The sequence below is a fragment of the Monodon monoceros genome, unplaced genomic scaffold, assembly GCF_005190385.1.
Source record: "Monodon monoceros isolate NGI ecotype Baffin Bay Population unplaced genomic scaffold, NGI_Narwhal_1 Super_Scaffold_10, whole genome shotgun sequence".
Lineage (NCBI taxonomy): Eukaryota > Metazoa > Chordata > Mammalia > Artiodactyla > Monodontidae > Monodon > Monodon monoceros.
In genome coordinates this window covers 48,668,515-48,693,631 of record NW_021703766.1, presented here as the reverse complement: position 1 = coordinate 48,693,631, position 25,117 = coordinate 48,668,515, and the positions used below count along the sequence as shown (strand labels likewise).

At 52.2% G+C, this 25,117-nt stretch overlaps 1 protein-coding gene across 1 annotated transcript; it reads left to right on the top strand.

The window, feature by feature from the left end:
- EXOC3L2 (exocyst complex component 3 like 2) lies at positions 1–18,399 on the top strand. Its single transcript, XM_029243538.1, has 11 exons — positions 1–562; positions 3,308–3,947; positions 5,468–5,579; positions 6,578–6,679; positions 6,780–6,880; positions 7,099–7,209; positions 8,567–8,702; positions 11,610–11,732; positions 12,200–12,355; positions 13,160–13,281; positions 15,527–18,399. The coding sequence occupies exons 1-11, from the start codon at positions 1–3 to the stop codon at positions 15,804–15,806; spliced, it is 2,445 nt and encodes an 814-aa protein (XP_029099371.1). The 3' UTR covers positions 15,807–18,399.
- The last annotated feature ends 6,718 nt before the right edge of the window (positions 18,400–25,117 follow it).

Sequence of the window (25,117 nt, the reverse complement as noted above, 5' to 3'; positions counted from 1 at the left end):
ATGGTCCGTTATTTTTTCCCCAGGTCCCCGCCTGTCAAAATGCCCATCCTGAAGAGTCTAGGGCTGGCAGACTCTAAGATGTCCCGGGCGGGGACACTGCCCCTGAGGTCCTCTCGGAACCCCTTTGAGGAAGCTTCAGGGCTGGAAGAAGAGGAGGCTGGGGAACTGGAGACCCTGCCCAACGGAACATCATGTCGCCGCCGTGCCACCCTGGAGAAGCTGGCAGGCCTGGCCCCCTTCCGGCTGGGCAGAACCCCTGGCCGGCGGGCGGGCAGCCCTGGGGACGGGCAGCCTCGCTCTTTCCTGGGCCGTGTGCTGACACCGGGGATCCGTAGGAGCTCAGCAGACTTTGGCCTCCTGGCCAGGCTTCAGGGGACCCGAGCCCAGGGCGACGAGGAGGCGGCTGGGGAGGCTGCCCGGAGACTGGCCTTCCTGAGACTGGGGCGTGGGCCCAAGCCCCGGCGGGCGTCACTGGCTGAGAGGGTGGTGCCCGCAGGCGAGGCGGCTCCCGAGCCCCCGCCCAAGGTCCCGGAGCCCCCGAAGATAAAGGAGCCACTGTCAGGTGAGTCGGGAGTCCTGGCCCAGACCTGGGAGAATCACAGTGTCTCCACCCGTGACCCCATCTCCATTCACATCTCCAGCTTCCATCTGCCCACCTCCACGGACATGGCCAGCCCATCCCTGCTGCGGTCCTAATCTCCATCACCAAGCTCCAGCTTCAGCCCCGTCTCCACCCCCAGCCCAATCTGTCCCTCTCTCCATCTGCCTTCAACCTCGTCCCCTTGTCCAACAACAACCAAATGACCAACTTCGGTCTCATCTCCTCCAATCCCCTCCCTGCCCCCAGTTTCAACCCTCTCTCCGTTACTATCCTCAAATTCAACCTCAATCCCGTCTCCTTTCAAAGCTGCCTCTTCCAGCTTCTGGTGCTTTGCTGGCAATCTTTGGCGTTCCTTGCCTTGTAACTGCATCCCTCCCACCTTCCGTCCACACATGGCCTTCTCTCTGTCTTCACATCATCTTCTCCTCTGTGCATGTCTATCTTGGTGTCCAAGTTTCCCTTCTTATAAGGACACCAGTCATAATGGATCAGGGCCCACCCTATGACCTCAATTTACCTTGCTTACCTCTGTAAATTACCTATTTCCAAATAAGATCCCATTCTGAGGTCCTGGGGGTTAGGACTTCACATATCTCTTCTTCTTGGGGTGGGGGACAAACACAGTTCCACTCATAACACCACCCCTGTTGTATCCTCAACCCCAATACTACCCCAAACCCCACTGTCTTCCTCAATGCCTTTTTGATTTCCAGCTATACTTATTCCAACCCCATCAGCCATCGCCACCTGAGGCACATCTGCATGCTTATTCCCAATCCATCCCTTTCACCAAATGCCATCTTTTTTTTTTTTTTGCGGTACGCGGGCCTCTCACCGTTGTGGCCTCTCCCGTTGTGGAGCACAGGCTCCGGACGCGCAGGCTCAGTGGCCATGGCTCACGGGCCCAGCCGCTCCGCGGCATGTGGGATCTTCCCGGACCGGGGCACGAACCCGTGTCCCCCGCATCGGCAGGCGGACTCTCAACCACTGCGCCACCAGGGAAGCGCCAAATGCCATCTTTAACCTCACTGCTATGCCCAACACCATGACAGCCGTCAACTGGTCCAGTCCCATGCCATAGCTCATTCCTCTACTCTCATCCCATCCTCAATCCCATCCCTGTGTGCAACTTCAACCCTTTCCCCTCTTCAGTCTCACTCCCACCCCCCAACCCCAGGTCCATCTCAGCGTCCCCCTTCAACCCCATTCACCTCCCCAACTTCCTCATTCAGTCCTAGTCGTACTCCCAGCCCCCATTTTCAACCTTAACCCCAAACTCAACCTCTTAACCCCATCTCCACACCCATCCCGAGTCTCAATCCTAACCCCCCCATTTCCAACCTCCAACTTCAACTGTCCACATTCCTCCCAACCCCAACTGACGTCCAGACTTCTTCAAACTCACCTCCATCTATACCTTCTTTCCATCCTCAACTTTCACCTAAACTCATCTCCGAGCCCATCCCTACCCCAAACTCCAGATGACATTCTCAATTCCTTTCCCATCTCCCTCTTCCGATTTCAGCCCCAACCTCACCCTAGCCCTAAACTCCCTCATCCCAGCCTCCACCTTCATTCCCATCCGCTTCTCCAGTCCCAGCCCTGCCCAATCCCCACCTTCCTTCAACCCTGTCCCCCACCCTGCCTCTATCCCCCCACCCCCATCCCCACTCCTACCCTCCCCCCATGGACAGCCCTCGCTGCCCCATCACTGGAGAGCCCTTCCTTCAACCTGATGCCTGATGCCCTCCACATCCTGCGCCAGAAGCTATTTCAGCCCCTGCTCCCTAGGGACTGGGAGGGCACCACAGGGAGGTGAGAAGGGAGTGACTCAAGCCCCCGCCTTCTGGAAACGGATGGGCAGAAATAGCACTGGCCAGGAAATAGTTTCTCTGCCAGGGAGGAAGCGGAGGGGGCTGGAGGTGTTGGGGGTAACCCTGGGCCACTGGGACCCTCTGCCTTCACTCAGAGGCCTCCCGAGCCCATGACTCCCCTCTCCTGGGGGAGTGTGAAATCATCGGAGAGCCAGGTCACCCCTATAGTTGTCCCCACCCCCGAAAGACCCATCTCTGGTCTTCATACCCTCTTCCAACCTCCATGCCCCCACCCTGCCCCCCAGTCCACTGGCTCTCTCCATCCCTCTCCCCCTTACCTGGCTCCGACTGTCCTCCCTTGGCCGCCCCACTTCCTCTGATGCCTTTTTTGACCCTGATGCCCTTTTTCTATCCCATCCGCCCCCAGCTCCCCTAACTCCTCCTCACAGCCTCACCTACCCCCTGATACTCTCTTCCTAGCCCTGACCCCTTACCCCAAGCCCTAAGCCTTTCCTTCTCCCTCATTCCCTTAACCCCACTTCCTCTGACTCCTCCTCTCATCTTACCCTCTTCCGAATCAGACACCCTTTCATCTTTGACCTCCTTATATCCAGACGCCTTCTCCCATCACCAAAACCCCCCCTCCCTTCCCTGACCGCCTCCTGTCCCCTCCCCCTTGCCCTGGCTCTCCCCCTTGCTCCTTCCTCCCTCTCCGCCCCCTCCCTTCTCCTAGGCCCCTCACCTGACAGCCTTCTCTCTTCCCCTTCTCCTGAAATGCCCCCACATCCCTCTCTGACCCCCACCTCTCCCCTCCCCCGACCCTCTTCCCCTCGCCTCCTCCCCGCCGTCCACCCGGTTTCCCAGCCCCTGAGCTCCCGCTTTGCGCCCACAGTGCTGGAGATCCTGAGCTTGATTCAGCAGCGCGAGCTCGCGCGGGCCGACGAGCACATCTTGGAGCTGGAGGCCGAAGAGCTGGCGTCGTCGGGGGGCGGCGCGCCCGGGCCGCCCAAGGCCGAGGGCGCGGGCGGGGGCCGCCGGGCCCGGGACGTGGCTCTGCTGTACGAGGCCCTGCAGCGCGAGCTGTGGGCGCTGGTGCGCGAGACGCTGGCGGGCCCCGGGCCGGGCGCGAGCGCAGGCGCCGGGCCGGGCGCCGTGGCGCAGCTGGGTCAGGTGCTGGTGCAGGAGGAGGCGGCGGACGGGCGCCGGGGACCCGAGGCGGCCCGCAAGCTGCGCGCCCGCTGGGCGGAGGCGGTGGCGCGTGCGGCCCGGGAGCGCCTGGAGGCTGCGGCGCCAGGGGCGCCCGGGGGCCTGGCCGGGCAGCTGGAGGCGCTGCGGGGGCGGCTGCTGGAGGATATGGGCGTGGTGCGGGGCCGCCTGGCGCCCTCCTACCCCGCCGGCCTGGGCGCCTTTGGCGTCTACCTGCGCGGCTACCACGGCGCGCTGGCCGAGTGGATCGGGGCCGCCGCCCGCCGGAGGCTGCCGCTGGCCGACCGCTACGCGCTGCTGCACTGGCATAACCAGGTGTACCCCAGGTGAGCGGGGGCCTAGGGATCGGCTGCCCCAAGGTCGAGTAGAACCCTCGCTTTCCCCCACTCCCTCCAGCCCCGGCCCCTTCAGAACCTAAGGACCCTCCTGGACCTTCATTCCTAGAACCTTAATATCGTTGACCCTTCCAGGCTCAGCACTGGTAACATTTACAACCCGAGAATCTTAGCGCTCTCCACGCTTCCCGCGCTAGAACCTCAGCAACAGGGATCCTTCTGATCCTAGAACCTTACCACCCGCCATCCTTCCGGTCCTAGAATCTTAGCATTGTTGACCCTTCCAGTCCAAGAATCTTTAGAATCATCAACACGTACACTCTTCGAATCTTAGCACTGCCCCCCCTTCCAGTCCTAGAAACTCAACACCAGTGACCCTTCTCATCCTGAAATCTTGGCACTGTTGACCCTTGGAATTCTAGAACCCTTACACTGCTTTCGCCTTAGACCGTAGGGCACAAGCGCTGATGACTCTTCCAATCTTAGAACTGATGACAATTTCAACCCTAGAACGTTAGCGCCAACGAGGCTTCTAATCCGGTTCATCCCCCCTTTGGATCCTAGAACTCTGACACTTGTCGGTCCTTCCAGTTTTAGGATGGTAGCACTTTTGGTCCTTTGAACTCTATAATCTTAGCATCTAGAACCTGAGTACCATTGACCCTCCCAGTCCTAGAATCCTATAACCATCGAGCCTTTGGATCTTAAAACATTTCCATTCTTGTGGCTGGGGGATGGAGTACGGTGATCAGCTATGACTGGGTCCCTACAGGCTCCAGGGAAAAGGGAGTTAGCCACACCCAAACCACACATTGGAGGGTGAGGGAGTGGGTGGTCCCTCATCGAAATCAAGATGGTGTCGTCAGAAGAATGGGAAGGCAACAGTTACCAACACTGACCTGTCCAGATCCCATTTGGGAATATATGTTCATGACACTCACATGCCATCCATGAGAGGTGGAGGCGGAATAGAGAGCCTGGAATGGTGAGACATGAGTTAAGTCTGATTTGCAGGGAGATGGGGCTTCTGGCTGAGAGGATGCCATGAGCAAAGGCCTGGTGTGTGCAGGGGTGGTGTGGAGGTGTGGGGAGAGCAATGGCACGGCACAGGCCGGGGCATGCAAGAGGGTAGAGGCTGGGAGTGAGGGCTGGAGTGGCGAGGCCTCCAAGGCTAGGTGATGACATAGGGACTAGGGGCGGAGGTGGAAGGGAGCTTCTGTCTGGTGAAGCTCTGGCGGGTGAGACCTTGCGTGCCAGGTCACAGAGCCTGGACTTGACCCCTACGAGTCTTGCCCGGACACCATCCATCAGGGAGCTGACTTGGAACTGGAGCCAGGGGAGCAACAATTCCAGAGACTTCCTTTGAGGGATGAGCAAAGCTGGCCCCGAGAGAGGAAGGGAGAGGCCCAGGTCACAAACACACAGGCTGTGAAGGGATGGAGGTGGGGAGGGGTTCAGCTCCCCAGCCCCACCTCTCACAGACCCCCCCCGTTTCTTACCCCCACCCCCAGAGAGGTCCTAGGTCTGGTGGACATGGTCGCCCTGGAAAATGGGGAGCTGGAGCCCCTTCTGTCCCCTGGCACCCTTCGTGGCTTGGAGGATGAATGTGTCACAGATGTTAAGGTACCTGGAACTTGGCTTTGCTGATCAGGAAGCCGGGGGTGCTCTGCAGAGGGAGGGGGCGTCACACTGAGCTTGGGGGCCTCTCTCCGCCCCCTTTCCCTATCTCCATCTCCCCTTGCCCTTTGTGGACTTCCGAGTTCCGTCCAACAGACATAGAAACGTAAGCCCATACCGATCACTTCTGTCTTATGTTCAGTGTATCCAAAGCACTCGGCTGGGCGTGGAGACACTCAGTTAAGGTTCAGTACGTTCAGACACTTCAAATCTTACAGCCAGAGAGTCAGTCACAGAACCTCAGCTCGCAGACTCAAAGACTCACAGAAGGAGGGCATCAAAGCATCTCTGCATATAAGCAGGGCTGATAGCAAACACGGTTAATAACTGGCCGGGCACAGGCACCGCTGAGCAGGATGGTCCAAGCTGAAAACAGCCATCCCAGCCACAGGGGTGTTTCCGGTCTAAAAGCCAGTCCTGCCCCAGCCACAGAAATCAGTATCTTTGCAACTTGAGAGCTTTGAATCTCGGGATCGAACAAGTCTACATTCATTCTCAGACTCACTGAATTGAAGACAACATAGGACCAGAGAATCAAGAGATGTGTAAACCTTAGAATCCTAGACACTTGGAATTCTTGAATCACAGAATTTGGAAATCGTGAAAGAATCGTCTTGCAGACCTGAAAGCAGAGTCTTAGAATCATCAGATAATGAGAGAATAAGCCCTTAAACCCTCTGGCTATTAGATGGAGGAGGCTTAAAACCACAGACTCAATATCAAATGCCAAATTGTAGACTTAGGAATGGAAGGGGCTGGGGAAGTTTTCTGGTCCAGGCTCTCTCCCCAGCGTTACCTTGATGAGCTCACAGGTAGAATCCAGAGCTGCAGGGGGGCTAAGGGGCAGGACGGCGGGGAAGAGGGGGGAATCGTGGTGTGAGCAAGGGAGGGAGAGGCTCCCAGGGACTCTGACTCCTGCCTCTGCCCCCACTTCCCCACTCCAGGCTCAGACACGGGCAGCCCTGCTTCGAGTGCTGCAGGAGGACGCGGGGCACTGGGCAGGTGCGGAGGACCGGTGCAGCAGCCTGGCACAGGACGTGTGTGAGGTAGGGGGCGGGGAAGAGGAAGGACAATCAGCTGGATGGTGACCAGTGGGAAAGTGGGACCTCGCCTCCTCATCACTTCTCATCCCCCTGGACCACGCAGCTGCTGGAAGAGCACACAGAGCGAGCGCCCCGCATCAGCCAGGAGTTTGGGGAGCGGATGGCCCACTGCTGCTTGGGGGGGCTGGCAGAATTCCTGCAGAGGTATGGAGGGCTGGGGGGAAGGGCGCAGGGCTGGGGTGGCGGTGGGGCATCTGGACCCGGGAGCCAGCAGAGAGAGGAGAGCTGGAAGTGAACCCAGTCAGGATGGGCAGGGGCGCCTCTGTGGGGATCACAGGCTTTGCTGGGCTCAGTGCCCAGCCAGGGACCCTTATCCAGCGGTGCTCCATCGGTCTACCATCCTCCCTCTCTCCTCCCACCAGCTTCCAGCAGCGCGTGGAACGATTCCATGAGAACCCAGGAGTCCGGGAGCTGCTACCCGACACCTATATCAGCAGGACCATCTCCCTGGTCAATTGTGGGCCCCCCCTGAGGTTAGAGCACCCACAGTGTGTGGGCGAGAAGGCCAGTCCTGGGTGACAAGCTGAACTGGGGTGCCTGGATCCTGGGTGGGGATCGCAGAGCTAGCCCCGAGAGGCATATCCAGGGTACCTTAGAAGCATAAAACCTGGGAGTCCTAGAAAGAACCGTAGCATCACAGGGCACTAGAATTATGGAGTAATCAGAACCTGGGAGTGTTAGAATTACAGGAACCTAGAAGCCAGACTCTAGGGATTACATTTTTTTAAACATTTTTTTCTTATAATACTTTCCTTGTATAGTTGATTTAGCATGTTGTGTTGATTTCTGCTGTACAGCAAAGCGATTCAGTTATATTACTTTACCTTTTTATTAACTTATTTTTAATTGAATTTTTAAAATTAGGAATGCATTCAAGATACAACAAGGCACACAGTGAAAAGCCTCCCTCCCCCACTCCTTCCCTCCAGTTATTGCTAATGCCTCACATATCTTTCCAGGGGTATTTGATACATTTACCAGTAAATATGTGTAAATACGTGTATATATGCATAGACACACTTCATGCATATGCATAGCCATGCATATACATATTTCATAACATACAACTAAATCTATTACTATGTGCATACATATTATTCCTTTTCCTTTAAAAAAAATACAAATGGTAGAATATTGAACACACTCTGTCCTTTTCCACTTAACACCTTGGAGATCTTTCTGTTAGTGCCTGAAGAGTTCCCACCAGCTTCTTTTATATCTTTTATAGCTGAACTGTCTTCCACTGCTTGGATGTGCCATCATTCATTTAATCTGTCCCCAGTGGATGGACAGTTGCCTCCACTCTTTTGTAGAGAAAAACCTGGCACATCTGTCAACTCCCACAAGTGTGGGGACCAAGGATACATTCTCAGAAGGGGATCTGCTGGGATGTGGGCAGAAAGTGCCCAGTTGCCCTCTAAACCAAGTTATTCTCCTTTCAGTGATGGAGAGGGTCATCAACTGTTACAATGACAGAAAATGAGAAGGGTCGAATTTTAGAATTACAGCCCTTTAGAAGCACAGACTTTTAGGATGGAAGCATCCCCACTCTCACCCAGAAAGTAGCGAGAGAAATAGACCCCTTCCTCCCCACTCCATCCCCCAGACTCCCAGCCATTCCACAGAGCCCCCCAACCCCCAACCCTCCAGACATCCCCTGATATTTCTCAGCCCCCAGGCCCCCCCAGAGCCCCTGACTTCCCCCAGCTCCCCATCTGACCTGTCGCCCCCGTGCCCCACAAAATAGGGTCCGTCTCATGGGAGACAGGTCCAGGCAGTTGGGCTGAGATGTTGAGGCTCCTTGACCTTTGGTTCCACTGATCCCCACAGGGCTCTGGCGGAGCGCCTGGCCCGGGTGGGACCCCCTGAGAGTGAGCCGGCTCGGGAAGCTGCAGCCAGCGCTCTGGACCGAGTGACCCGACTCTGCCACCGCATCCTGACCGACCTGCTGTTCCAGGAGCTGCAGGTGAGAGAGGCAGTGGGCTGGGTGGGGCCGGGGCCAGGACAGGGGAGTGCCCCCGCCCCATCCTGCAGTTCCTTTCAGCCCATGACTCAGTGTTCGGGAAGCAGAGGGGGTGGGGGGTGATGGCCGTGTCTGGGCCGTTTAGGGGGACGGGGGGGCGCAGGAAGGAAGAGGTGGGAGGATATGGTCAGAGGGACGATAGAGAGCGATCAGCATGAAGGGGCCTAGGGGACTGGGTGGAACCCCTCCTCACTGAGGTCCTCCAAATCCCTGCCCAGCCTCTCCTAGACCCTAGGGCCTCATTCACTCATCCCCGGGGTCCTGCACATGCCCAGAGGGGACTAGGTTCAGAGGTGGGTGAGAGCGGGGTGAGGAGCTGGTGGGAGTACCCAGGAATGGAACTGAGAGGTGTGCATGTCCCTGGTTGTGATTCGTGCTCAATCCACATTGTACGTCGGGTTGTGTCCCACCTCTGCTTAGAACCCTCCATGGCTCCCAGCTCACTTAGGGCAAAAGCCAAAGTCCTCCCTGTGGCCCCCGAGGCCCCCATGGTCTGCCCTTTCCCTCTCTGACCTCATCCCCTCCCACTTTCCTCCTTGCCCCTCGCTTCTCCTTAACGTGTCAGACGCATTCCAACCTCAGTACCTCTGCACCTGTTCCCTCTGCCTGGACTACTCTTCCCTCAAGAGCCACAAAGCTCCCTCTCTCACCTCTTTCAAGTTTTGACTCAAATGTCACCTTCTTAGAAGGACCTCCCCTGACTGCCCTGTTTAAAATAGTAGCCCCTGAGATTCCCACATGCCCCCCCCACCACTCTATTTGTCTCCAAAGCACTTATCACCACCTGCCATGCTATATCCTTTGCTTTTTTTTTTTTTTCCAATCTGTCTCCTCCCATTGGAATGTCAGCTTCTCAAGGGCAAGGATTTGTTGGAATGTTTCTAAAATAACTTTTCTATTATGGAAAATTTCAAACATACACAAAAGTAGGCAGAATGACAGAATGACCTCTTGTGGACCAGCTCCAGCAAGTATCAACTCCACCTCTCCCCCCACCTCTCCTGCCCACTGGATTCTTTTCAAGCACATCTTTGGCATCCTACCATCATCCATTAACACTTTAGCCTGTATCTCCGAAAGATAAGGAACCCAGCTTTTTTAAACAAATGTAACCGCAATGCCATTTTCCTACCTAACAAATGGAACAATCATTTCTTAATATCGTCAAATATCAGATCAGAATTCAGAGGCCCCCAAGTGCTTATAATTATCAAGCGCTTGGAGTTTTGTTTATCTCCTTTTGTGTTGTGTCCCCAAGCGTTCTCTAATGTATCCCCCGTGATCCACCCAGGGCTGGGCCACAGGCAGGGTTCAGAGAGTGTTTGTTGAATGACTAAATGGACAAGCATGGGAATGAAAGTGAGTGTTGGGGGGAAGGGGGTACAGTCTTTGTTCCAGGCCTGGCTGTACGGCTTCCAGGTAGGGGGACTTAGGCAAGTGGCTTTCCTCTTGGGGGTCTATGTTTGCTCATCTGGAAAATGGACCCAGGAATTCCAGGCTTCTCAGATGGCTGTGAGGAAGCAATGGGCTTGTGGCCATAAAGTACTTAGCTTGGGTCCTGGCCCTCGGGTACTGGCCATTAGGGAACTTCATAAATGTACAGAGTTTATAGCAACAGCAACACGTCCTGAGCTGAGTGCTGTACCAAGAGCGTCAGCTCAGTTGATTCACACCTGCTTTCCAACAAAAGCCCACAGGCCTCAATTTTGGAGGTTCAGAAAATTGGGCTACTATGGGATGAGAAAGCAGGAAGGGGGTGCTGGGCTGAGTGGGATAGGAGTCTGCTTCAGACCCCCATGGACACCAACCCCAGAGGTGTCCGGGCACCTCATGCTCCCAGCCTCCATCTGAGGGACAGACCCACTGCCCATCCCACCTCCAGGATCCAGATACCTCCCTCCCCTCCCTCCACCGGTGGCCACTTACTACATCCTATGAATCTACCACCTGCATTCTCCTTTCCCCCTCCTCATCCCTTCTCAACCCTTCCCCTCCTTCCAGACCCCCCATTTCTGCCTCAGTCTTGCCCCCTCCCAGCCATCTCGGTGAAGCACAAAGCTGACCCTCTCCCTCCTCTGCTTAGAACCTGCCATGGATCCCCAGTGCCCTCAAGAGAAATCTGAGGCTCCTCCCAAGCCCAGGAGGCCTGTGTGCTCTGCTCGGTTCACCTGACCAGCCCCATCTCTTCACTGGGCAGTCATACAAGCCCCCCCACCCCCGCATCCCCCTGATTAGAAGGGTCCTAGCTTGGTTTAAAGTTCTGCTCTCTCTGTCTTGAAGTTCTTAATACTTTTTGAACAAAGGGTCTCCCATTTTCATTTTTGCATTGGGCCCGTGAATTGTATAGATGGTCTTGCCAGCCACACTGACCTTCTTTCCGGTCCTCTGACCCGCAAGCCCATCTGAAATCTGAACCTTCTTCACACTGGCTTTCCCCTCGGATTGAGCCACTCCCTCTCCCACCGCTCACTTGGCGAACAGTGACCATCTTCCTGGCCTCAGCTCTGGTGCCCCCTCCTCCAGGAAGCCCTCCTTGACTCTCTATGCTGACTCAGGCTGGGCTTCCTAAACCCCTGGGCTCCCTCTTTCCAGCCGTGGCCACTCTGAATGGTCACTGACTGGGGAACAGGTCTGTCTCCTCTTCTGGAGGAGAGCTCCAGGAGGGCAGGGCTGGACTGAGAGCCCCAGGAGGTCAGGGCTGGACTGTCTCCGCACTGCTGTGTCCCCAGCACTGCGCAGCCCTGGTTCAGCTCGGAGCAGCGTTTTGGGAACAAATGTTGGATTGATCTATGAAGAAAGAGGGCAGAAGGGAGGCGAACTGTGACCCTCTGCCCACTCTGCCCCACCCAGCCGCACTTCAGCAAGCTGATGCGCAGAAAGTGGCTGAGCAGCTCGGAGGCCCTGGATGGCATCGTGGGCACGCTGGGCGCTAAGGCCCTGGCACTGCGCAGGATGCAAGATGAGCCTTACCAGGTGCATCTGCTTGTGCGGGGGAGGGACGCAGGGTGGGACACGGGGCCGGTGGGGGGAGGGTGGGAGAGCAGAGCTAGAGCGCTCAGAGGGGAGAGACCCCTTCTAGGCGGGGAGAAGCTCTCTCAGGGCGAGATAGGTGGCGCTCTACCTGTGGTCTGCGCGGAGGGTGCCCGCGGATACCGGGGTGTAGCGCGGGATGCTGGCGGGGTTGGGGCCTCTGGATGGTGGAGCTACGGAGAAAGCGGAGAGGGCTGGGATGGGGCACCCTCTGGGGGCCGGTGGGGGAGGGTCCGTGAGTTGATTAGGAGGAGCAGGACAGGGGTCACCCACCGGGAGCCGGGAGGGCCGCCGGCGGCTGGGGGTGGGCAGGGGTTCCCGTTGGGTGTCCGGAGCGGGGCGGGCGGGTGGGAAGCGGGGAGGGGGGTCACCGGCGTTTCACACCCCCTCGCGTCTTCGCGGGTCCCCAGGAGCTGGTGGCCGAGCTGCACCGGCGGGCGCTGGTCGAGTACGTGCGGCCCCTGTTCCGCGGTCGCCTGCGCTGCGGCTCCGCGCGGACCCGCAGCCGCGTGGCCGGCAGGCTCCGGGAGGACGCGGCGCAGCTGCAGAGGCTGTTCCGACGGCTGGTCAGTGCGGCCTTGGGGTCGGGGGGCTCCGAAACTACGGAAAACTTTGGCTTCCGGGAATCCCCAGACTCGATAGCCGGGGGCGGGGGCTTAGAATAAGACCCTCACCCAATTTGCAGCCAATAGTAACACTCTGATCTTCGCCCTCTGAGGGTAAAAATTGCCTTTCTAACTGAAAGAGAAAGGGCTCTGGGCACAAATGAAGAGAAAAATGGTCCCTATGCCTTCTTGTGGGGATTAGATAAGTCCCATTAAAAGGGCTTAGGACCTAAACGTTAGCCATTATTATGAGCACAGATAGTCGCTAAATGCAAGAGAAACTCAGAACCTTAGCGTTCCCAAATCCAAGCATTTAAAAGTCAGCAAATCTTATTTGTACCCAGTTGTAATGAGCTGGACGGGAAGGGTGTCACTCAGCCGCTATTCCAGGAGTTTCTAACCTAGAGTCCTTGGAATTTTCTTTTTAATTTTGGGGGAGATAACTGTAGAGTCACATGCAGTTATAAGAAAGAATGCAGAGAGATCGCTGGCATACCTTATGCAGTTTCCCCCAATGGTAACATTTTGCAAATTTAGAATAGGTTTTGAGGGGTGTCCCCGAGCCCCAAATTATCTGCAAAACTGGGAGTAGGTTATATTATGGATTTTTCTTCAAATTTCCAAAGGTTCCAGATAACCTCTGACTGCAGTCCGCCCTCTGCCCGGTTTTACGGACGAGAAAACTGCCAGGCGAGGCGAGGCCTTGGGAGGCTGTGGTTTCGAGGGGGTGGGTGTTGAGTGTGAGCCCGGGGTCTTCCCATGCAGGAATCCCAGGCCTCGTGGCTGGACGCCGTGGTGCCCCGTTTGGCCGAAGTTCTGCATCTGGAAGACACGCCCAGCATCCAGATGGAGGTGGGGATGCTGGTGCGGGACTACCCAGACATCAGGTGAGATCCCCACCCCCACGCCGGCTTGGTTCCTTTTTGCCCGCGCGGCCGCCAGGCCGAGGTCTCCCGGAGAGCCTTGGCATCCGTCCCTGCGTTTCCTGCCCCTTGGGCGAGGGAGGGAGGCGGCGAGCGTGTCTGACGGCCGTTTCCTGCTGGAACCAGGGCATTATTAATACGATTTCCCTCCTTCTCTTGCCGCCGCCGCCGTCGCTGCCGCCGCCGCCGCCGCCACCAGGGCTCGCAAACAAACAAGCAGTCACAGGAAGCCCAGGGCAGGGGGGCGCGGGGCCGCCCGGCGGCAGGAAGGGCCGGCCCAGCTGGGGAGCCGCGGGGGACACGGGGACACGCACGGGCACACGGGCGCACACGCACTGGGACAGTGGCAGGCGCCGTTCAGATCCTGATGGACCATTTCCTTTCTCTGTGATCCTCTCTGAGCCCCAGTTTCCTCTTCTGATCCATGGGGACAATAGTACTCTTTTCATAGGATTATTGGGGATTGATTAAGCATCCGTGGTGACAGCAGTAACAATACCAATTCTTGCTTATTGAGTTCTTATGTCAGACCTAAGAAAGCATCTTACATACCCACTCTGTGTCACTTTATTTATTTATTTATTGTAGGCAGTATTTGAGCATTTTATTTTATTTTTTATTTTTTGGCTGCAAGGCTGCAGCATGTAAGAGTTATTTTAGAAGACAAGCTATTTGAGAAAATCTTTGCACGTCAAAGGCAGCACTGTTCTGAGTGCCTAGCACCATCCGAGGCAGGCGGAAATTAAGTAGCTGACCCCAATGTCACAGCTAGCCGGCAGCGAAGTTGGGACTTGAGCCCAGGCAGCAGGCTCTGAAGCTGGTACACCTGACCACCACACAACACTGCCACTTGCACAAGGTGGCGGCAGTCCTGCGATGCTAGTCGGGCAGACATTCTGTATGCAGAGAGACAATCCCCCAGGACCCAGGAGTAAGGCATCAGCTGGGTTGAAGTTGAGGACGTGGGGCTGAAGGTGAGGATTCTGGAACTGATTCAGGATGGGCGGTTCTGCTTCTGAGGTGTGGGGCTTATGTCCTTGGGAAAGCACAGAGCCCTGGAGTCGCATGGGGGCCAGGGTCCCGGCATTCCTGCTGGGTTGGGGTTTCTGAACTCGAATCTGAACTTGGATATGCAGCTGAGTTCGAAAGGTCTCAAGCTGGGCTGGGAGGAGGGGTTCCAAAGCTGAGTTTGGGGGCTGTGTTTTGCATCTCTGTTGAGCTGGAAGGTTCTTGAGCCCCATTTTGGATGAGTGTTTTGGAGCTGTGGGGATTCCAAACTTGGGATGCAGGAGGGTAAAGAGACTGAGCTGGATTGAAGGGGGTGGTGAAGACCCCAGAACTCTGTTTGAAATGAAAGTTGGAAATGAACGTTGGGTGCAGGATCTTGAGTTGAAATATGATGGTGGTTCTGGAGTTGAGTTTTGGATCCGGGATCTGGAGCTGAGATTGGGGTGAAGGGAAGTTTCCATTGTGTTGGATTTAGGGGCGAGGGTTGTGGAACAGAGCCAGTTTTGAGCACAAAGTTTCTGGTTGGAGTGAGGGTCCCCAAGGTGAGTTTTAAGTTCTGGGGGAGAATTTTAGTTGAGAACAATTCCAGGAATGGGTTAGAGGTGAAGTGAGTGTTCCAAGGCCAAATTTGGATGAGGGCTCTGGAACAGCAGTGGTGAAGACTCCAGACCTGGCGTTGGGGTGAGGTGAGGGTTAGGATAGGGCTGTGGGTGAGCACTTCCGGGCTGGATTTGAGTGATGCTGTGGGGCTGTTTGAGATGAAAGTGAAAATGAGGTTAAGGGTTGCTATAGAGTCCAGAGCTTAAACAGGTGCAAGGGTACCAGAATGGAAATTCAGGAGCTGTCTGAGCCAAGTTGGGGGTGAAGATGGAAGGTTATTTTAATCAGGAGCTGAGATGCAGCAAAAAGGAATATCCTTGTGCTGGGTTGGGAGGTGACAGTTCTGGAATCCACTGTGAGTAGGAGGATTTGAAAGTGTTTGGAAGGGAAGCTCTGGAGGGGGGCTGGTATGAAGGGGGGATCTAGGGGTGCTGGTGGGAGGGCGGGATCTCGGGGGGACTGGTATGGAGGGGGAATCCAGAGGGAGCAAAGGGGCTCCAGAGCTAAGGCAGGTTCTGGAACAGACGGCCGGGTGGGGCCCACAGGTGGGCTGGGAGTGTATCTGGAGGACCCCGTGCACCTGTCCCCTCCTCTTCCCTAGGCGGAAGCACGTGGCAGCCCTCCTGGACATCCGTGGCCTGCACCACACAGTCGCCCGCCACGAGATCCTGGCGGTGGCCCGGGACTTGGAACTCTCTGAGGGGGGAACCTTGTCGCCCCCCCGGGACCGTGCCTTCTTTGCAGACATCCCCGTGCCCCGGCCGCCTTTCTGCCTCAGCCTCCCTCTCTTCCTGGGCCGCCTCTCCCTCTCCCGGCTGGCCTGCCTGCCCTGGCCTCGGCCTCCATCTCCATCTCCATCACGGCCCCGGGCCCAACACTGAGACTCTCCCGGCTTCACCTCAGTGCCCCCCCATCTCTGCTGCTGACAGACCATCCTCCTGACTCCCTGTCTGGGGCCACAGACCCCTGGGCTGGAAAGATCATTAGAGGTCTCCTCACCTACCCCCAAACTCCCTGTACAGAAGAGAAAGTGGCCAGAAGGAGCAAGGACTTTCCCAAGGCCATGAAGCCCGTTCCCAGCACCACCTCCCCAGCCCAGTGAGTGGTGGGTGGTGTTTTGGAAGGCTCTACAGAAATATCCCAGGCCCCCCCTTTCCCCTCACCTCAAGGTCTGGCCTCAATCCAATGTATTAAGGAACGTACGATACTTAGAATAAAGAGGTTTCTATTTAACACAAGGAAGGGCTGAGTCCCCAGTGTGTGGGGGGGAGGAAGGACCCGGGGCAGGGACCAGGGCCAAGGGCTTCTCACACGCCCAAGGCCGGGCTAGGGTCCAACTCTTGGGCAGGGCAGTGGTGGCTAAGGCAGGCCCTGCAATGCAGGAGCTGCCGGGCCGCCCTGTTTACACCAAGTTCCCGAGGCTGCGTGACTCCACAGCAGGCCCTTGGCCTCTCTGAGCCAGCGTCCCTCATTTTGTCAACCCCAAAGTGCCTTCTTTCCTGGGCCTAGTGGTTCCACCTTGGCAAGCCCCCTCCCCGCCCCCCTCATCCTTAGCCGGGAAACTGTATCAAGAGAGGAAGGAGGTTGGGGGCAGGGCTGGCGGCATCCAGGGCGCCCTCCTGGGTTGACGCAGGAAAATGTCAGGGTGGGAAAAATTCCAGCCTCTCACCCCCAGCCCTGCCGGATCCTGGTCCCCACGGAGACCTTGAGGTCACCTCCTTGCTGACCCCTGCCCCTCCGGCCCAGTTGGACAGCCTGTGATGGATGCTTCCTGGCATGGCTTTTTTTTTTTTCCTGCGAAGTCGGAAGGAGGAGGCAGCCAGGGGTCAGCGTGGAAGCTGCGGTTGGAACCTCACGCACATTTGAACTCACGTTTGAAGGTGGGGACTCGGGACTCTTGGAGCCCCAGGGCTGTGTGACGCCGGATAGGAAGCTGACCCTCTCTGGGCTGTGGTTCCCGTCCCTCTCTGAGGAACTGCTTAACCTCTCTTTGCCCAAGACAAAGTAAGATGCCCAGAGGATATATGCAGCTCACTTGACGTCCTAAAATGACACTTTCAATGTCATTGATATACAAGAGAGGAGTTGAGGAGTGAACATTTTGTACGTATTTAATTAAAGATGTATTCACCTTGGTTTGGCCGGGTTCTTTTCAGATTTTGATGCCCCGCTTAAAAACGGCTGTATTGAAATATAATTTACACAGCAGACAATTCATCCATTTGAAGTGCACAATTCAGTGCAATCACTCCCGCAGTCAATTTTAGAAAATTTTCAGCATCCCCCGCAAAGAAACCCTGCACCCCTTAACCATCAACCCAACCCCTCTATCCCTCTCAGGCCCTGGTGACCACTGGCCTACTTTTTCTCTGGACATTCGCCTGCTCTGGACATTTCGTATAAATGGGATCACAGAATACGTGGTCTTGTGTGTGTGTGTGTGTGTGTGTGTGTGTGTGTGTGTGTGTGTTAAGAGCACAACGTGAGATCTACCCTCTTAACACACTTCTAAGTGCACAATACAGGAGTGTTAACTACTGACACCATGTTGTACAGCACCCATCCCATCCCATCTCTTCTCTACTTTGACGAATCTGAGTATTTTAATTTTTTATTATTTTTTATTGAAGTGTATAGTTGATTGACAATGTTGTGTTCATTTCTACTGCACAGCAAAACATATACAGACATTCTTTTTCATATTCTTTTCCATTATGGTTGATCACAGGATATTGACTAGAGTTCCCTGTGCTATACGGGAGGACCCTGCTGTTTACCTGTTTTATATAGTAGTTTGTACCTGCGAACCCCAAACTCCCAATCCATCCCTCCCCCACCCCCAGAGCCTGAGGATTCTGAATACCTCACGTGAGTGGAATCAGGCAGAATTTGTCCTTTTGTGACAGGCTTATTTCGCTTCACATAATGGCTTCCAGGTTCAATCATATTGTCACAAATGGGAGGATTTCCTTCTTTGTAAAGGCTGAATAATATTCTACCGTACGGGCTATACAACATTTTCTTTATCCATTCATCTGCTGCTGGACATTTGGGTTGTTTCTGTATCTTGGCTATTGTGAATAAATAAATGATCTTTTGGGTCTGTCTTCTTTCACTCTGCATAATATTTTCAAGGTTCATCATGTTGTAGCATGTGTCAATATATCATTTCTTTTTATCGTCAGATAACATTCCACTGTCTGGATGTACCACATTTTACTTACCCATATATCAGCTGAAGGACATTTAGGCGTTTTTTACTTTTTGGTTATGAACATTGTGCTCCACTTTTTTTCTAGATTACAAACATTTTCTTGATCCCCTGAGAAGCTCTGACCTTACCCTGAGCCTCAGTTTCCACTTCTTTTTCTTTTTTTTTTCTTTTGCCTCGCTGCACGGCTTGCGGGATCTCAGTTCCCCAACCAGGGACTGAACCAAGGCCACGGCAGTGAAAGCCCGGAGTCCTAACCACTAGGCCACCAGGGAACTCCCTCAGTTTCCATTTTTGTAAAATGGGGGAAAGACTCCTGACAGTTGCATTAATTTAGCACCGACCGCATGCCAAGTGCCATGCTCCCGAGGATTCGCTCAACAAACTTGCAGATTTGGAAACAGAGGCCCAGATGGGGGCAGGAGTGCAGCTAAAGTCACCATCCAACGAGTGCCAGGGGCAGGACCCCTCCTGCTCACCCCAGGCTCTGACAACAGCCCCGCTGCCAAGCGAGCGGGCTGGGAGCGCTCAGCGAGGAGGCTGTGTGTGAGGCGTTTGGCTCAGATCCTAACCCAGAGAGAGCGCTTGTAAAACACTAACTGTTTGGATTCAGACTGAGGTGATTTCTGGCTGTGGGATTGGGGCAGGGTGGCAACTGTTTACTGGGTACCTGTGCAAGGGGTTCCCTGAGTGTATCTGAAAGGCAGAACATCCCATGGCACCACCCCCCTGGCCCTGGGAGAAGGGACTGTTTCTGTCAGGCAGGAAGCAGGCTCAGAAGGTTAGGACAGTATGTTAGAGGCAGTGGCTGGAATTTGAACCCCAATCAGATAGACTCCAAGAGCTCTTGGCCACTGTCTGCCAGCCCCGCTGTGTGCCAGGACAAGCGTGCTCCTAACTCACTGTACCCTGTGCCTCACTGCCTGGTCCTATCCCCGTCAACCCTTGTGAGGTGGATGGTGTTATTTTCCCTGGTGCACCGATGAGGTCCCCAAGGCTCTGACGGTCACCCTGGTCACACAACCAGGAAGCGGCTGAGCGGCCCCATCACTGGGGAGAAAGATGAAGCCAGATGGGGAGGCGACTATCCATGGCCACGGTCCAGATGAGAGAAAGGGAGGCAGGGAGCCTCCAGGTAGCCATGCCCTCTCCTCGAACTGGGCTTGAGTCAACTGGGATCAGGATAATTCAACTCCATCTAAATGTGAAATTGCATCCAGGACCAAAAAGTCACCTGGCCAGGAAATTCTGGGCAAGGAGAGGCGCCAGGGGGCAGGATCCACACTGCCCTGGGGCTTCCCGCCCCCTCCCCTCCATCCCTGCCCAGAGAGGGTGGGGACCCTCCTTTTCAGCCCAATGCCTCTCTGATGAACAGTGTGGAAGACGCCCCTGAGGTGTAGGGGAGAGATCAACAGCGTCCAGTGCTGACCCAGCAAAGCCCCTGGGCCCCTCCCCAGCCCTCCAGATCTGAGCAGGTGTCAAGCTTGAGGAGACAAGCCTGGGTCTCGCTGTCTGCAAAAGGAGGAGGACAAAGGAGGGAACTTACCGAGCCGGCACCCTGCCTTGGAGCCTCAGCTCCCAGGCCTTCTGCAACTTGCACCCCCTATCGGAGCATCCGTGGTCCTCGCCAGCTTCAACTCCTCTCTCTAAACCCCAGTCACCTCTCTGAGTTCCCATGCCTATCCCTGAGATGCCACCCTTCTCTGAGTCTCTATCTCTCTCCTTGAGACCCTGTCCCCTTCTGGAAGCCCCCCTCCCAATCCTCAAGTCTCTACCCCCCTCTCTGAGCCCCTGGGAGCTGAGTCCTGTCCGCTCGGAGTCTCCACTCTCTCTAGTCCTATAAATTCCATCCATCCATCCATCCGAGTTCATCCTCTGTGCCCAACCTTGTGCAGGGTGGTGCTGGGGACACTGTGGTGACTTCAACAGTTTTGGCCCTGCTCTTATGGAACTGACAAGTCGGGTGTGTGTGTGTGTGTGGGGAGACACATCTATCATCCAGAGTGGTCAGGGCTAGACGTGGGGAGCTCAGGCAGCTGGGGAAGCCCAAGAATTCTCTGACCCTGTCTGGGAATCAGGGAGGGCTTCCTGGAGGAAGAAGCATCTGCTCTGAGATTCAACCTTCACCTGGAACACAGATATCATCTTGCAGTTCACAATATCCCAGAGGCCCTGAGGCGGAAAATGGTATCAATAGCTCTCCCACATTTTCTTATAGTCTCGCCTAAAGCACTTTGTTATACATGGAGCGGTTTTCAAAGGGAAATTTAAAATGCTCATATCCCCACTTCTAGGAATGCATCCCTTTGCAATACTCACACAGGTGCAAAATGGACACTGCTACACTGCTCAAAGTGGCTAATATGGAAAACAGTCAACAGGTGACTGTTTATACTGGGTCTCCCCGCAATGGAATACAATGTAACTGATAAAAGATTGGAGGCAGCTCTTCACAGTTCTGATATGCCACATCCTCCAAGATACACTGTTACGTGAAAAATGCAAGTAAGTATATTTACAGCTCAGTAACTATATTTATAACTGGATAAAGACACTACCCAATTTGTATCCATGGCTACCTCTGGGGAATAGGATTGGAGGAAGAAAGGCTACCACTTTCTGATTTATAAAACTATCCTCTTTGGATTTTACAGAAAGGCACACTGATCATTAGTGCAAAGCTCAATGAATTTCCAGAGTGAATCTATGTAACCAAAATGGGTCAAGGCATAGACCTTTCCCCCTTAAATCCTCTTCCAACCACTTCTGCCCCCCAAAGGTAACCACTATCCTGGTTCCAACACCATCGATTACTTTTGCCAGTTTATGAACTTTATATCGTTGGAATCATACATTCCAGCAACTCTGGTTTCTATCTTCTTTCACTCAGCATTGCATTTGAGAGATTCAACCGCTTTGTTGTGAAGGTAGTACTTTGCTCATTCTCATTACTCTGTGGGATTTCATGGTAGTAACTTGTCAGAATTTATCTATCCATTCTATTATGGATGAACGTTTGGGCTATTTCCCGTGTAGTACCAGGAAGGTGTTATTCTTTGTACTTGCCAACACTTGATATTGAGAGTCTTTTAAAATTTTAACTATTCTAGCAGGTGTGTAGTGGCATTTCATTGTGGTTTTAATTTGAATTTTCATAATGTTTAAAAATATTGAACACCTTTTCACGAGCCTACTGGCTATTCATATATCTTCTTTTGTTAAGTGTCCAAGGCTTTTGCCTGTTTTTTGTTGTGGTGTTTTGTCTTTTAATTAATTATTGAGTTCTTCATATATTCTGGAGACAAGGTTTTCATTAAATATATGTGTTGCAAACGTTTTCTTCAGTTTTTGGCGTGACTTTTTTTTTTTTTAATTTATTTATTTATTTTTGGTTGCGTTGGGTCTTCGTTGCTGTGCGTGGGCTTTCTCTAGTTGCGGTGAGCGGGGGCTACTCTTAGTTGCGGTGCGCGGGCTTCTCATTGCGGTGGCTTCTCTTGCTGTGGAGCACGGGCTCTAGGCGCGCGGGCTTCAGCAGTTGCAGCACGAGGGCTCAGTAGTTGTGGCACACGGGCTTAGTTGCTTCGCGGCATGTGTGATCTTCCCGGACCAGGGCTCGAACCTGGGTCCCCTGCATTGGCAGGCGGATTCTTAACCACTGCGCCACCAGGTAAGCCCAAGAATATATATTTATAACATTGTAAATCAACTATACTTCAATAAAATGTTTTTTAAAGCTACAGTAATCAAGACAGTGTGGTACTGGTGTAAGGAAATATATCATACAAACAGAATAGAGGTGCAAATATAGACCCAAAGTTGATTTTCTATAAATATGTAGTGTAATTCAAGGAGAGGAAAAGATAGTCTTTTCAATAAACGGTGCTGAAACAACTGGACATTTGCATGAACAAAACCGAAGCTAACTCACAATGCACACAAAAATTACCTCAAATGAATCATAGACCTAAATATAAATGCTAAAACTATAAAACTTCTAGAAAAAAATGGAGAAAATCTTCACGAACTTGGCGGAGACCAAGGTTTTTAGACAAGACACTAAAAGCACTAACCATAAAAGGGAAAAAAAAAGATAAATGGGACTACATCAAAATTGAAAACTTCTGTCCTTCAAAAGACAAAGTTAAGAAAATGAAACTGTAAGCCAGAACCTGGGAGAAAATATGTGTAATTATGTTTTCTACCAAATTAGTTGAATTCAGAATATATAAAGTATCTTTAATAATGAAAAGATTTTTTAAAATCCAACTTTAAAATGGGCAAAAGACTTGAACACTTCTCAAAAGAAGATGTATTAATGGCCAACAAACATATAAAGGTATTCAACATCTACAATTACCAGGGAAATTCAAATTAATGCCACAAAGAGATATCACTACACATCTTCTAGAAGGGCTAAAATTTTAAAAGACTGACAATACCAAACACTGGAAAAATATGGAGCAGCTACAGCTCTCATAGTATTGAACTCACAGAACTCTCACATAGTATTGAAGGGAGTCTAAAATAGTACCCGCACCTTGTAAAACAGATTGGGAGTTTCTTGTCAAGTTGAATATACATTTACCCTATGATTCAGAATTCTCCTGGGTATTTGTCCAAAAGAAATATAAATATATATCTTTCAAAAGACTTCACACAAATGTTCATAGAAGCTTTGTTCATAAAATCAAAAAACTGGAAATAACTCAAATGTTCATTTGAACAGAAACAAACGGCAGTATATTCATACAAAGGAATACCACCCAATAAAAAGGAACATGACACATCCATGCAACATCATGGGTGAATCCAAAACCATTATGCTGAAAGAAAGACGCCAGCCCTAAAAGTGTACACGTGATGTTATTTCATTTATATAAATTCTAGCATAGGCGAAGCGAATCAATCATAACCTAAATCAGAGTTCTGATTGCCTGGAGGAGTTAAGGAGGATTGGCTGGAAGGAGGATAATAAAAACACTCTGTGCCTTGACTTGTACGGTGATTACGGAAGTGCAGGTATTTTGCAGAACTCAGTGAACCAAACAAGGGTAGTGTGAGCATTTTCATCATACGTGTAGTACACTTCTATAATGTTAATTTCAAAAGGACTCATTGGATGGATTTAACAGCAGACTACTGCTAGCAGAAGGAAAGAACAGTAAACTTGAAGACAGGTCAACAGGAATTATTCATAATGAAGCTCCAAGACAAAAGAACGGAAGCAAAAAACAGAGGAGGGGCGTGAGATATGTGGGTCACTGTTAAATGATCTGTTATGGGTATAACTGGAGTAGCATAAGGAGACAAGAGAGGACATGAATCCAGAAGGAATTTTTAAAGAAGCTTCTTTTAAGGGAATCCTCATACATTGCTGGTGGGGATGTAAACTGATGCAGCCACTGTGGAAAACAGTATGCAGTTGCCTCAAAAAACTAAAAACAGAACTACCATATGACCCAGCAATTCTACTCCTGGGTATATATCCAAAAAATAAAAAATACTAAAAGCACTGATTTGAAAAGATACATGCACCCCAATGTTCACAGTAGCATTAGTTACAATTGCCAAGAGACGGAAGCAACCTAAGTGGCCATCAATGGATGAATGGATAAAGATGTGGTATTAGATACATATAAAATGGAATACTACTCAGCCATAAAAAGAATGAAAATTTTGCCATTTGCAGCAACATGGGATAGACCTAGAGATTATCATACTAAGTGAAGTAAGTCAGACAGAGAAAGACAAATGCCATATATCACCTATATGTGGAATCTAAAATATGACACAAATGAACTTATCTACAGAACAGAAACAGACTCACAGACATACGGAACAGAACTGTGGTTGCCAAGGGGTGGGGGAAGGGATGGATTGGGAGTTGGGGATTACCAGATGCAAACTATTATATATAGAATGAATAAACTACACGGTCCTACTGTAAAGCACAGGGAACTATGTTCAATATCCTGTGATAAACGATAATGGAAAATCATACGAAAAGGAATATATACATATAAAACTGAATCACTTTGCTGTACAGTGTAACTAACACAACATTGTTAATCAACTATACCTCAGTACATTTTTTAAAAAGACATCAATTTCTGAGTGTGTCTGACTATTCAATAGAAACTATGTAGCTGTATTAGCTTTCTAGGGTTGCCGTAAGTACCACAAATTAGGTGGTTTAAAACAAGAACGTATTGTCTCACCATTCTGAAGTCTAAAAGTCCAAAATCAAAGTGTCAGCAGCGTCCTGCTTTTAATCCTTCCTCTGTAGCTTCTGACAGCCCCGGACACTCCTTGGCTTGCAGCTGCATAACTCCCGTCTCTGCCTTCCTTTTCACACTGCACTCTCCCTGTGTCTCTGTCTTTGCATGGCTGTCTTCTTATAAGGACACCAGTCATACTGAATTAGAGGTCCGCTTTATCCCATTATGACCCCATCTTAACTAATTACATTGGCAACACACTATTTCCAAATAAGGTTGCATTCTAGGGATTAGGATGTCCATATATCTTTTTTTGGGCAACTCAATTCAACCCATAACAGATGCCAAAAAACAAGAGAAGGACACGTTTAAAGCACTGAAAGAAAACAAACTGTTAACCTAGAAGTCTATACCAGTGGTAACAACCTTTTAAAAGCAAGGTGAACAAAAGGAAAACTAGATAAGTTAGACTTCTTTAAAATTGAAAGCGAAAAGACAACTCACAGAATGAAAGAAAATATTTGCAAATCATAGATCTGATAAAGGACTTGTATCTAGAATACGTAATTAACTCTTTCAAAACAATAATAAAAAGACAACCCAATTTTAAAATGGGCAAAGGATCTGAGTAGACATTTCTCAAGTGTCCAATTACAAGTGTCCAATAAGCCCGTGAAAAGATACTCAAGATCATTAGTCATTAGGAAAATGCAAATCAAAACCACAGTGAGATACCACTTCAACCCATTAGGATGGCAACAAT